The sequence below is a fragment of the Misgurnus anguillicaudatus genome, chromosome 16 (genome assembly GCF_027580225.2).
Source record: "Misgurnus anguillicaudatus chromosome 16, ASM2758022v2, whole genome shotgun sequence".
NCBI classification, from domain to species: domain Eukaryota; kingdom Metazoa; phylum Chordata; class Actinopteri; order Cypriniformes; family Cobitidae; genus Misgurnus; species Misgurnus anguillicaudatus.
This window is the reverse complement of record NC_073352.2, coordinates 17,724,806-17,738,288: the sequence shown is the minus strand read 5'-3', so window position 1 is coordinate 17,738,288 and position 13,483 is coordinate 17,724,806. Positions and strand designations below refer to the sequence as shown.

The following is a 13,483-nucleotide window of genomic DNA, read 5'->3' as shown; positions in this document are numbered from 1 at the left end:
ATCATTTAGTGTAAGTAAATTGATCCTGACCCTGTAAAGCATCACATTACTATGATTTATGGATCACATGTGTCATTTCTAACATCACCCTGTTTCCTGCTCTCACACTCTCAACTCTCTGTTCTTTTGTTTTTGTTTATGCTATTAACATAATCGTGATTAATTATTTGCAATGGGATAGGCTTTATTACAGCCGCTTCTCTGCGTAATGTATTTTGTGGTAATTATTATGACCTTCATGTGAAACATTAAGAGTTGTCTGTGGCAACAGAATAGCTGTATAAGTGGCAAAGAACTTCATGATAATCTATTTAAACTGAGCATTTGCAGGATGTCTGAAAGGAAGTGTTTTCTTCTGACTGGAACAGAATGGATGGATGAAATCAGATGGTGCCTTACTTAAAAGTTTGACCCCAGCTGTCTTCCCGTATTGGTGCTAAGTTCTGCTGGGTGTCTCAGGCTGGCTAAAGTTGCATCTGACCATACTGTGTGTGAATCGATTTTGGTGATGTTTATCACATGTGAAGTATATCGATCGCAGATCTGTCCATTGTCTCGCCGAGCTGACCACAGATCCACAGAGGGTCCAGTGCATTCAACATTGTCATTTTCCAATCACGCTCTCCGTGTTTATGAGATGTAGCCTGGCACGGAGCTGACAGCCTGTCCCAGAGGAAGTGCAAACATGTCACGGTTTTTCTGTGACATCATGAATGTTCCTGTTAGTATGTGTGGGTGTTCAGTGTCTGCGTGAGTCACTTGGGTGTCGACTCGGGTATGTGTGTCAAGCATTTGGGCACCTCTTTTAGTTCAAGGCACGGAAAACGGTACGCCTCATGTTGCGAGTGAATGACCCTAAGCACCTTATGGACACATGAAGGGACATTCTCTGCATTTAAACTCAGCATTTATATGTTACTTTGACAAAATGTAAATGTGTATAGTGTATAGATTTATATTCACATTTCATTGTGTGCCCATAGCTACCCAACGCAGGCTACTGTTGTGCCACAGAAATAAAAACCAAGCAACTGATGTAATGTGTTGCATGTGCTTGTAATTTATAAAAAAAAAAAAATTATGGTAGAGATGTTTTTTTATTGTTTTATGCCTTATTAAATTATGCCGAGTTTGGACACGCAATATGCATGTTTGCAATTAATGTAAAAAACATGTACGTGCAAGCGTACTTATGTAATTCATGCAGGAAGCAGTATGAAATAACAATTTGCTTTGGCTTCATGCGCTGTTTTCTCATTAAATCTCAGGAATTTCCTTTTTAGTGCATCAGGCTTTGAAGTAATTCTTCCTTTAGTGATCTGTAACAAATGACACAAAGATTATTTACAGTTTCTTTCTTCCCTCGGCTAAGATGAAACCCATCATTTGATTTACAGCTCTCTATGTAATATTTCCACATCATTTGCTGTACTCAAACACTGAAGATTACAGCCACAGGACCCTGAGGTACTGTAATTCATTTCAACCGAGTCGTTCTCTTACTGCAACAGCGGCCCGAAGGCTCGGTGTGGATATTAATCTAACCTCTTCTAATGACTTTCTGTTTGAATTTACTTCACTACCACGTTTAAGGAGATGGATATGGTATGAACATTCGAATTTTATAATCAAGAGGACTTTTACAAGCATTCCTTCGTAGTTTAAATGCATTAAATATCTGGCTCCTTGGAAAAAATGTGTTACTGTGACTTTGCATAGGCATTGATCTGTTTTGAAATCTTTATTGGTCAGGCGAATGAGTTTGACACCTACTGAAATGCAATTGGCCAGATAACATGTGGAGTAATGACATTTGCTGTTGCTGCATGCACAGTCTCTCGTCTTCGTACCCACTTACACTGTTTGCAAAATCCTAACGAAGCACACAGTCAATATTGGATCAAGCCCAGTGGGAGGCGAGCTTTTATAATGACTCAATGAAGTGCTCACCCATTCAATACTGCCGAATCCATAGACTGGGCTGAAAAAGATTCAAACCTGAACCTATTAGCATGTTTATGCAACTCCACAGCATAGATTGGTTTGGAAGTGCTAATGAGAGATAGTGTGTGCAATAGACCGAGCACGGAAAAGGAAGGGTTATTAGAAAAGAAAGTCAATAGGTAGTGATTTTAAGAGGATGGTGCAAAAACTACCATTTAGTACAGTGGGACCAATTAACACTGCTGAAAACTCTTTTTGTGGATAACTACAAATATTCAATAGTAAGCACTTTCAGTATGTCCGTATGTATCTGAGATCACATGAGGAGTTTAAAGGCAAAACCCTCTATGTGCATCTGAACAACGGTATCTAATGGCAACTTTTAATGGCAAGTAAATTTGTATTTATTTTTACGACCACATTTGTACGTTTTTTAACGTTTTGTGACATTAGGGTTAGGGGCAGGGTTTCATTATTGTTTTGTTATGATAGTCGTACGTTTTTGTATGATTTAGTTCATACGAAATAGCCAACTGGTAAAATACGTACAAAATTCTGTGAGGTCAAACTGGTCTGACTTGTTTTCTTGTAAATAAGCATTTTTTAATCAGGCTCTTATGTTTACGTTCAGTGATTTCACTTTAACCCTTATGTGTTGTTGGGGACTTTTTCATTAACTATGGGTATTTGTCTTAATTTGGCCACAACTTTCTCTGTGTTTAGCAAATGGGCTTTTTGGTGACAAATCTTATATTGTCACATATTTTGGGAAAATGCTTTAGAAAAAACCTCAACAATACACTGTGGACAAATTTACTAGCCTTTCGTGTTGTTTGTGGATAAAATATCCAATAAATTCATGCTGTAGGAAGGTATCAGATTAATAATTTTTAAAGAGTTTACAAAATTCCATGATTTTAACTCTTTTATTGCCAAGTTCATAATAAGTGATGTCATTGATTTGGAGAAAACACACAAAATTACTGATTTTTAATATAAAAAAGTTATTAAATTGTGGATTGGATTTTTTACATTTTTCACAATATTAGGCATGTCAAAGATTAGTAAAAACATTGGCTTTATTGCATTTTTAGTTTTTGTGCAGAATCAGATTTTATTTTTTTCTACCTCATTTACTGTCCGTGGCTGTTTTTGCACCATTGACTTTCATTATAACCACATTTTTGATTGCAAAGCGATGGCATCATATAATCATGCATTCTTGGTTGTTGGTGGTTTTTCCTTTTGCTAAGAGGTTAAATTTGTCATTTTTACTTTTGATCACCATGTGGCACCATTAACCCTTTAGTAGTCCTGGGCTTAATTTCTGGCTTGTACATTATAGTTATGTGGTGTTTAACAGCAGTGTGTGTTAAAATGTCATTATAATGGAAGTCAGTGGGGCAAAAACAGCCACGTACAGTAAATGAGAAAACTTAAAATACATAAAAACTGAAAATGCATCAAAGCCAATATTTTTACTAATCTTTGACATGCCCAAGATTAAAAAAAGTTTTAAAATATCCAGTCCACAATCACTTTTTATATTGAAAATCAGTAATTTTTTGTTTTCCCCTATTAGTGACTTCATGTATGAACTTGGCAATTAAAAAGTTAAAATCATGGAATTTTTGTAAACATTTAGTAATTTTGATCACTATTGAGGACGATTAACAGGTTTATGCAAAAAATTGAAAAAAAAAATTCATCTGATACATTTTTACAGCCGTTTAATTTAATGGATGTTTTCATCAATCAACAACACGAAAGGGTAGTGAATTTGAACAATGCACAAGGGTTAACGACAATGAAACGTTATTAGTCAGTAATTAAAATGCCTTATTTTCACAAATGTCACTTTAGTCATTTTATTAGTATTGGTCTTTTTTTGCCAAAAATTAAAGATGCAACTAGAAACATTGCAAATGATGAAAGTCAGAAATTAAAATGAAGAAACTGAACCACACATTAGGGGGCGCTGTGATCCATGTCACTGCCACATTCGGATTGTATTTAGGTCCAAGTACTTACAAGGGACACAAGTTTGAATGTGATCCACGGCTGTTTTGCTGATTCTAAAACAAAGAGGAATTTCTGAATGTCCTGAGGCTGGGATTAAGATTTAAGCGAAAGTTTTTTTATGAACATATAATGCGTGCCAAAAGCATTCGGTTAATATCATTATCTCATTTTCGTATGGAGGTGGTGTTTAGCGGCTTTGCATCTGAGCTTCTCACACACATATTGCTCCTGCCACTGTACTGCTACACAATAAACACACGTGCACTTACTTTCTGCTTTGCTTGACCTAAAGCACTCCAAATTTCTGACCAATCAAAGGTGCTCATCTTGTATAATTTCTCTCTTCCCTAGGAACACTTCACACCAGAGTGTAAGTTTAAAGAGTCGGTGTTTGAGAACTACTACGTGACGTACTCCTCCATGATCTATCGGCAGCAGCAGTCAGGCAGGGGCTGGTACCTGGGCCTAAACAAGGAAGGAGAGATCATGAAAGGCAACCATGTGAAAAAGAACAAACCTGCTGCACACTTCCTTCCCAAGCCTTTGAAAGGTGAGTCACTACCTCACACCTGTCCTGACTTTTTTCAGCTGTTGTTAAGGCGTTACGAAAATAAAGCTATAGAAAAGTTAAATCAGATGATACACTACAAAAGATGACTTATTTTCTTGGTATTTTTTTTCTTGTTTTCAGTAGAAATATCTAAAAATTAAATCAGGATGTATTTTCTTGATAAGCAAAATGACATAAGAAAATAAGTGTAGTTTTTAGACAACCAATATACAATTTAAGTGGATTTGTGCTTAAAACAAGCAAATATATCTGCCAATGGGGTGAAATAAGTTAACTTGTTTCTTAAACACTCAATTCGAGAATAATTTCCTCACCCCATTGGCAGATATTTTTGCTTGTTTTAAACACAAATTCACTTAAATTTTGTGTTTTTTGTCTAAAAACTAGACTAAAGTAATTTTGCTCATCAAGAAAATACATCTTGGTTAATTTCTACTGAAAACAAGACAAAAATACTAAGAAAGTCTTTTTTTGCAGTGTAAATGGGATAAGACTCCAGTATACATATATTTATAGATCTTTTGCGTGTTTGCAAACAGAAATGACTTTTTTGTGGGCGGAGCCCAACTGGTGGCAGAAAGTGAATGCTTCTCAATAGCTGTGTGAAGTGTTTTAGCGTTAAACTGTGATTTTTAAGGATCCGGTGTAGAAGTCTGTTTCCCCTATATAAGTGTAATGTTTCTTATAACGTTTTCACCAAGTTACGTTTATTTTTTAAATAAATTAAAAGTTTAAATGGCTTGGCTACTAATTGTGTGCATGTATGTAATGTATATGTATTGTTCTTTATTGGTAAATTAATTATTTTTATAGTATTAATCGCTGACGTACTTATAAGAGCAATACTATCATGTATTCTGTATAATATCATTTATTAAATATTTCATCATTTTCCTGTCTTCAATTTCTTCCTTATATTTATAGCCTACGCATTTGTTCTAAAACTATTATGTTTAAATACAAATTAATTTGTATAGGCCTGTTTATATATTATTAACACTTTACATCGTGTGTGTGTGTGTGTGTGTGTGTGTGTGTGTGTGTGTGTGTGTGTGTGTGTGTGTGTGTGTGTGTGTGTGCTATGTTTATATATTTATTAGTAAACATCATAATTTAGAACAAACCTGAAGAAGACATAGGCTAAGATATAAGGTAAAAAGAAGTAATAGAAAACAAAAAATATGAAAACTTTAATAAATGGTAATATTATTGATATTATGAACTCATTCAAATCTTTAATCTTTCTAAATAAATTATAAACGTAACGTGATGAAAACGCTATATAAAACACATAGAGGGAACAGACTTCGATAGAACTCCGGATATCTTCTCTAATTATTTTCTATTGTAATTATTAAAAGATTTCCGATGATTTCATCACTCCCGTCTGTCCGGTTGAGGGCTTTTTGCAACCATAAACACTTATGTTTATCTTCAAATAGTGTCTTTGACGACGGTATACTATAAAAATGAAGGTCATCTATTTTGGCATTCCTATTCTGACACTCAACAGCTCAACAAAACATTTTCTAGTGAGTTATATTGTTCGTTTCACTCGTGTCTCATTCATTTCCACTGTTTTTCTGCCACTACATGCGCGTGTGACTTAACTGTGACGTCGACTCGCAAAAGGTCTATATATAGTATATATATCTCCCAAGGTATATATATCTCCCAAGGGTTTTTCCTTTCTAGGACTTTTTTCCATGGCAAAAAAGTGAGGGTTTTTTTTCCTCCTAGGGGGTTTTTCACCCCGGGGAGGCAGCCATCTTTAGCTTAACTTAGCACCCTCTTCTATATGTTACATTAGTAATATGCTCGCTTATAATGTTGATTCATAGCCGCAGCACATTCTTCTGCTTATGCTATCTGTATTATGTTATTATGCTATCTGTCGACTTTCTGTGTTTTTCCCTGCTTCTATTAATGTAAAGTTGCTTTGAAACAATTACCAATTGTGAAAAGCGCTATATAAAATAAAATAAAAATAAAATTGAAAAAACTGAGATCTACACTATTGTAATGTAATTTCAAAATAATGCTGAGGATTCTGAAAAAATTATGGAAACTATACTCATATAAAAGTCCTGCATATTTTAATAGCAAATATGAATGTTTCTGGCTTGGCTCTCAAACATTTTATGGGCTTGAAAATCATCTTTGTGAGCGCAATCTCTGTTAAGCGATTTTAATGTAAAACCGTAGTAATGGAAATTTATTGTCAGAAGTTGGCCTGGCGTTTAATTCACTGGACAGGAAATGACAAAAAGCCATTTCTTCTTGTTATTGTGTGTTTTTTTTTCTCATTGCAAATGAAATTCCATTAGATGTGCAGCACTGTCCTTATGAATATTCTGATAATGGGCTCTGGAGCTGTGAGCACACAATCTGCACTTCCATTATCTAAAGAAAAACTGTCTCTCCACCTGTGTTTAGTGTGATGCACTGTTTTCTCTATGTGCCTGAGGGAATCACCGGTCCCTGTGTGCTGAAGTGTTGAGGTGTAGATAGAGCTGTGGCGTCTTTAAGGAGCGCTGCAGACGCCAGCACTATCAGGCAGTTTAAGCAGGAATTGTCTATAACAGGAAGCTCCAGAAAGATAAAACTGACTATCTGGGCTTTTGACAGCACACAATGCAGAACTTCCATTCAGACCAATGAAGCCATCCCAAAGCTGAAGATAACAGAACTTCATTGAAATGGGAATGTTGCTCATGGCTTTTATAATTTTGCAGCATACTTTATGCATAAATATGAATTAATTTCTGGGAGTCAAAAATGGTTTGATTTAAAGGTGAACACTAATGTTATTGCTTTTAATTGGGATTGTTTGTTAATGAAGACAGTTTTTTAAACCGTGCAGTGCTAAGCTTGTTTGTAAAGGAGTTGCTCATCAAATTCCTTGAGGTATGCAAATGAGTTGATGTCTAAATATGTACAGCTTACAGAAACCAATAACACTTTTCATTTTCGGAGATTAGTTTTTTTATTTGATTCTAATTAGACATGTTTGTATCTGGAAAACATTTTCTTCTCTGAGCTTTAAGCCTCTGTAAATGTATTTGAGAGGATAATGATGATCTGAGCTTGTAATGTAATAAGGATACAGTGGGTGTGTTGCATCATAGTTCAAACTATATTCAGAGATGTAGCATTGTCAGGAGCCATTATAGTTAGGTTTATCATTTTAGTCAGGTAATATAAATGACAGAAACACTTAGATTCATCCTCGGAGAAAAGTTTTTAACTTTGTATGTAGAATGTGTTTTTATTAAAGCAAAAATATAAATGAATAATTGTGAAAAATAAATTAAAGTTCCCCGTAGTTGATAATTTTATTACTTAAAACTCATCTTTGAGCATCAAAATAACATATTTAAATGTTTTACCTGGAAATAATTTCTTTATAAAAGTTTGAATACAACTCTACACCCTTTTTTATTTACAGGGTTCCCACGAGTCTTTGTAATCCTTGAAAGTATGTGAATCTGGGGGAAATAATTCAAGGCCCCGGGAAGTTTTTGAAAATATACATACATTGATACAGGTCATCGAAAGTGCTTGAATCTATTTTATACAAGAAGTTTTCTGGGGGAAAAATCCATATTATTCCCTGTGTAGTGTAGGATAATATCATAAAAGTTCTAGACTTTTAAGCACACGTGCTAAACTGTTCACTTTAAATGCTTATATCTTCTGTATGCGAATGTTCATTCATACCAAAATGCTTTTTTGCATAGTTGTGTTTGACACATGAAAATGCCTCTGGTTACATATGTAACTGTTGTTCCCTGAGAAGGGAACAAGACGCTGCGTCTCCCTTGCCATACTTCCTGCAACCCTGTAACGCCATCTTTGGCAATATCTCAGGTAGCGATATACTTCTTGGCTCCAACGTCACCCTGTCTTTGTCATAAAGCCTCACCATTGGTTAAATTTGATATACACATTCAGACGCACTTATCCCTGAAGGCGTCCCCAAAGTGTCACCACTTGAAAGGGAACTGTAACAATGTATCTTAAAAGTTAACACGATGTAACCTTGCTCTCACTTAAAATGTATCCCCACATTTAGTCCTTGAATTTGAGGGTATTGGTCCTAGAAAGTCCTTGAATTTGAAGTTAACTAAGGTGTGAGAACCCTGTATTTAAGTTATAAATATGCAAATTAGCTCCTGCCTCCACTTAATCAAACTAATAGGTTTTAACGTGATAGGTTACAACTTTCTTGTGACATAGAAAATGGACAGTTTTACATCACATTTTTTTTTACTTAGTAAGCAACATTTTAAGATAAAATACTGCATTGGTGTTGAATGATCATTTGCATAATTTGTATATGTGGTGATGTGTAGGGCTGCCAGGGTTATGAAATTTGGCTGACGGTTAATTGTCTGCTAAATTGTGACGATTAAAGGCGTGAAAGAGGATGTTTTCGCCGACTGAGAATCCAAAGACCGTTACTGAGTTTTTGAAATGAGCGCATGCATAAGAACAGCCCCACACCTTCATAGTTCATTTCTAGGGAACGCCTTCCAAAACTCGTGCACGAGTATTTGAACACGAGTGTTTGTTTACCACTGGCATATGCTGTGTCGCGTCAGTGGATTCATTATGTAAAATAATAATATGATAATAAACACATAAGACGTAACGTTAGATCAGCTACTCCCTTTTCAACTATAGCAGACTGGTCACTGCCTTACAACTACAGTAAAAGAACAACGTCAATATACCTGAATAACAGTACAACAATAAGTATTCCACAAAGAAAGAATAATCACTGTTACGTGTCCAGAAGAATTTTTGCGAATTGCGCGTCTGTCTTGACACCTCTCTGTTCCTTCATTGCTCTCCAGCGTTGAAATGTTTCTCCAATAACGACTCTGGTTACATTACGTTCTTCTGACAATTTTCTCCTCTTCTCAGCGACTTCAAAAAAGTCTTTCTTTTGCTTCCTCCTTCACGTTTCTTCTCTTCCATGGTGCAAATTCGAGGAGGACAGCAGGATCGACAATGAAAACAAACCGAAACTTAAGACGGAATTATGGCAGTGATTGACAAGCCAGAGGGCCAATTGCTGATGCGATGACCGCATCAGCGATTGGCTGATGTTTTTAAGGCCTTATCTTGTGCACAGATGATGTATATTAATATTATTACTTTCAGTGCACCTAATAAATAGTCTTTTGTCAGTTAGTAAAGAAAGTTTCAAGTAATATTGCAAACATGTATAAAACCAAACATCCTCTTTAGTACCTTTAATTGCCTGTTTTAGGGCTTGACGATTATGATGATTTATTGACTATTTTATTGCTTTGCCATTTAACTCTCATACATTTTTTCTTTCTTTATAAAATATTGTTGTGATTATTTAAATAAAATTTTTTTGTAAGGTTTACCATATTTAAAAGTAATCAGATACTGTTTTGTTTGTACAGGGGCTGCAGCTCCCCTTGTGTTTTTTAGAGAGATGTGCAATCATTGCGGTGATCTGAAATCAACACGATGAGGTCAAACAATTGCGATGAGACGATTATTTAATCATTGTGACATCCCTACTGATGTGGTTTGCCTTAAAGCATATTGAAAATGCCACACTCAGAAAAAAGGTCCAAAATGTGACACTGAGGTGGTACCTTTACAAAAAGTACACTTTTGTACATAAAAGGTACATATTGGTACCTCTAAGGTACACGCTGGTCCCTTAGAAGTACATTTTGGTGGTACATATTTGAAAGGTACCATCCCTGTGACAAAAGGCACTTTTGTACCTTTTTTCTGAAAGTGCACCATACTGGTATTGGACAATTTTATGTTCGAATACATGAATATTTTTTAATTCATAATGAAAAGTGAGAGAAAGAAAAATCACAGCTTGCAGTGAAAGTTTGCTCACCAGCTTACAGAGATTCTCAAGCTGAGGTCCAATTAGAGAACTGTCTGCTCTTTGTGAACACGACTTCAGCTTCCATATCTTTCTCACAAAAGAGTTTTAGAATACAGTGCACACACATTTAAAGCCATCCTATTAAAACATAAAACATTGCAGACTCATTTGTATACAATTATTGTAATAAGACAAAACCGTTCTGAAGTGGCATTTAAAATTGTGGTTACTGTTTATTAATGCGGTCACTTTTAAAGCACATCGGTAGAGAAGATGTGATTTTAATGATGAGTTGGTAGATGACCATCCCAGAGAAAGAGCTCCACAGACGGCAGTCGTTGAGACTCCTGCATCCCTCTAGTGAGAAGCTCAACACTCGGTTGCACAACCGATACATCAAATATTGATTCCTAGAGCTTTCCACTTAAGTGCTGTATCGATCGCCTGTTGCAGACAGAAGAAGCTTTGTGTGAGGTTAAAGGAAGTCTTTGTGTTGCTAGCCCGTACAATTAGTACATTGAGGCTTCATGTAGGATTTTAGCACATTGGCTGTCTAGTGGATTTCTAGAGTGATAGTGTAAAACGCTTGCCATTTTCTGTCTCTAATGAACATAGATACAAAATAAATGGCTGATGCTTTTACTATGTGCTATGTAGTAAAATCGCACTATTTTTGGGAAATATATAAATTAAATGTGACCCTGCAACAAAATGTATAACATGTTATCTTTTCCAAGTATTGGTGTGTGTAAATGGACTATACTTTAGGCGTAATACTTCCCCTCAGTGCTCAGTGGCTTTCATTAGGTAAAGAGGCGTATTCGCATCCCATTACCATTTTCAATTACCATCTAGCATAAAATGTGAGATGCTTCAGCTAACCGAGCACTTTCTCTTTCTTTCTGCTCTTCAGTGGCCATGTACAGGGAGCCCTCTCTGCACGACCTGACCGAATTCTCGCGCTCTGGCAGCGGCACGCCCACCAAAAGCCGGAGCGCCTCGGCTATGCTGAACGGAGGCAAAGCTGTGAGTCAGAACGAATCGACGTAGCCCGGCTATCCCGGCCCAACCTTACGCCTTCACCAAAACCTCTGAATGCTTGTGACTTCACACAGACTTCTCTCCAAAAGCTCTCAGCGGTTCAGGACGACGTAAAACATGAAACATAGCATAACGTGACACTTTCCAAATTAGAGTAACGTTTGATCGGTCTTTTTTACAGTCAGCTCATTTTGGTTTGTTTGGCTTTTTTGATTTTTCGATAGATCACCACTATAATAGCCTTCTGCAACACAAAAATTGTAGCCTTTAATGCAATGGGACATTTCTTTTCAAGTCCCTAAATTGTCTTTGGGTTTATCTTTAAATCATCGAGGTTCATCGACTAGCATTGCGGGTCCTGATGCATTTCTTAAGAATTCAGGGCAGTAAGTGAGGGTTTAGCTGCTTTGGTGTCCTCCATGCTTCCTGAGTGTGAAGTGATAGAGAAGCCCCTTCATCCCCAGCGTGTGTATGGGGGGCTGGCGCTAGCTCTCCTGCGTTCTAGTGCACTCGCTAAGAGGGCGTGCTCTCTAGCATGGGAATATAAAGCCTGCATTTTGCTCACACGAAAAAAGACGTCGAACCTCTCGGATCTGAGAGGCGGTGGATCCGTCTTGCTTGCTAATTGATTCAATTAGCCGTGAGCTTTTCTTACTTTTCTTCCTCTTGTTCTTCCCTCATATCAGTGTTTTTGAAGTTCAAAGAGTGACTGAAAATCCAGCACACCAAAGACTGAACTGCGAGAGTTCCCCTCGAGATGTCAGACCATATATACATACTCACGATGGGAGGTGACAAACTGGTTTTGTGTACATTTTTAAGAGGTTTGGGGTGGGTTAAGTGGTATGGGTTGTGAGGGGTGGGCAGTATTTTAGCCAGTTTTTGCGATTTGAGAAGGCTGTTTAATGTCTTCCCTTCTGTATCTTTTGTGTCCCGTTGTCTCCAAGTTCCTTTAGTCTGTGAGCGTGGTTTTTGCCTTTCCCGTCCATGTCTGTTATCTTTTGGTCAAAACTGTTAAAGCAGACATGACAGTGAAGTCCCACATGGACTTTTGTTTTTTTGTGTATAAGTAAGTTGCGGTGGTGACCATTTTCTATTTCAGCAAGCAAGCAAAAAAGATACTGTGGATTTTAAGTTGATTGAAATTTTGTAAAAGTGAAAAAGAAAAAAAAATTCTTGTACAGGGCATGTACAAATCAGGTTGTGTACAATAAGGACCTTTATTGTAGGCTGCAGTATGTATTCTTTTCCTCTGGCAACATAACTTCATACATGCTATGGGGGTCCTTCTCTCTTCTTTAGTCTTCTGGGTTATTTTCATATGTTAGATGAACATACAGTATCTGTTGCATGGAAGACTGCAGACAGGTGCCGAATAGAGCTGCATGATGTAGGTTATGTGTATTAACTCTTTGTTGGATCATGTGTTCCAAACTACCAGGATTAAACTGATAAACAACATGTATGTACTGACCGGCACTAAGCCTGGTACCATCAAGTTGTTTCTTATTTGTTGTGTACATACAATGCACTGAATAAAATGTTTATATTAAGATATACTTTTAAAATGTGTCTGTTTGCTTTATTTGTTTGATTTCTCTAACTCTTATTGTCTTTAGCAGATGTACTTTTAAAGTGAACGTGGGATAAATTACATTACTAAATAAATGATACAGCTTAATTTTCAGAAAACTGAAACGTAGGCTTTTTGTGTAAAAATGTTTAGAGGCACACCATGGAACTTTTGGCCACTAGGGGGTGCTAGACATGTATTTTTCACGTTTAGCGCCCCTAGAGGCCAAAAGCGCCGCAGCACTGTCGCAAAGGAAAAGAAGACAACTCTTTAGATCACAAAGTGTGCCTTCCAGCATGTCATGTGTCATGTAATATAATTTCATGGGTTTTATTTTCATCAAACGCCAAACAAATCGCAGCTCACGTTTATAAGCCAGATGTAACGGTGGTCGCTTGGTTAAAGTTTATATTTAAAACAATATTGCCCTAAAGGGGAATCG

At 36.6% G+C, this 13,483-nt stretch overlaps 1 protein-coding gene across 5 annotated transcripts in view; it reads left to right on the top strand.

The window, feature by feature from the left end:
* The window catches only part of fgf13a (fibroblast growth factor 13a), a 141,618-nt gene extending 128,582 nt beyond the window's left edge, over positions 1-13,036 (top strand). For all 5 annotated transcript variants that reach the window (XM_055177681.2, XM_055177685.2, XM_055177686.2 and 2 more), the window contains 2 exons: positions 4,318-4,516; positions 11,341-13,036. In XM_055177681.2, the coding sequence (XP_055033656.1) occupies positions 4,318-4,516; positions 11,341-11,477 (336 nt within the window). In that variant the 3' untranslated portion in view covers positions 11,478-13,036. The remainder of the gene's footprint in view (positions 1-4,317; positions 4,517-11,340) is intronic.
* The last annotated feature ends 447 nt before the right edge of the window (positions 13,037-13,483 follow it).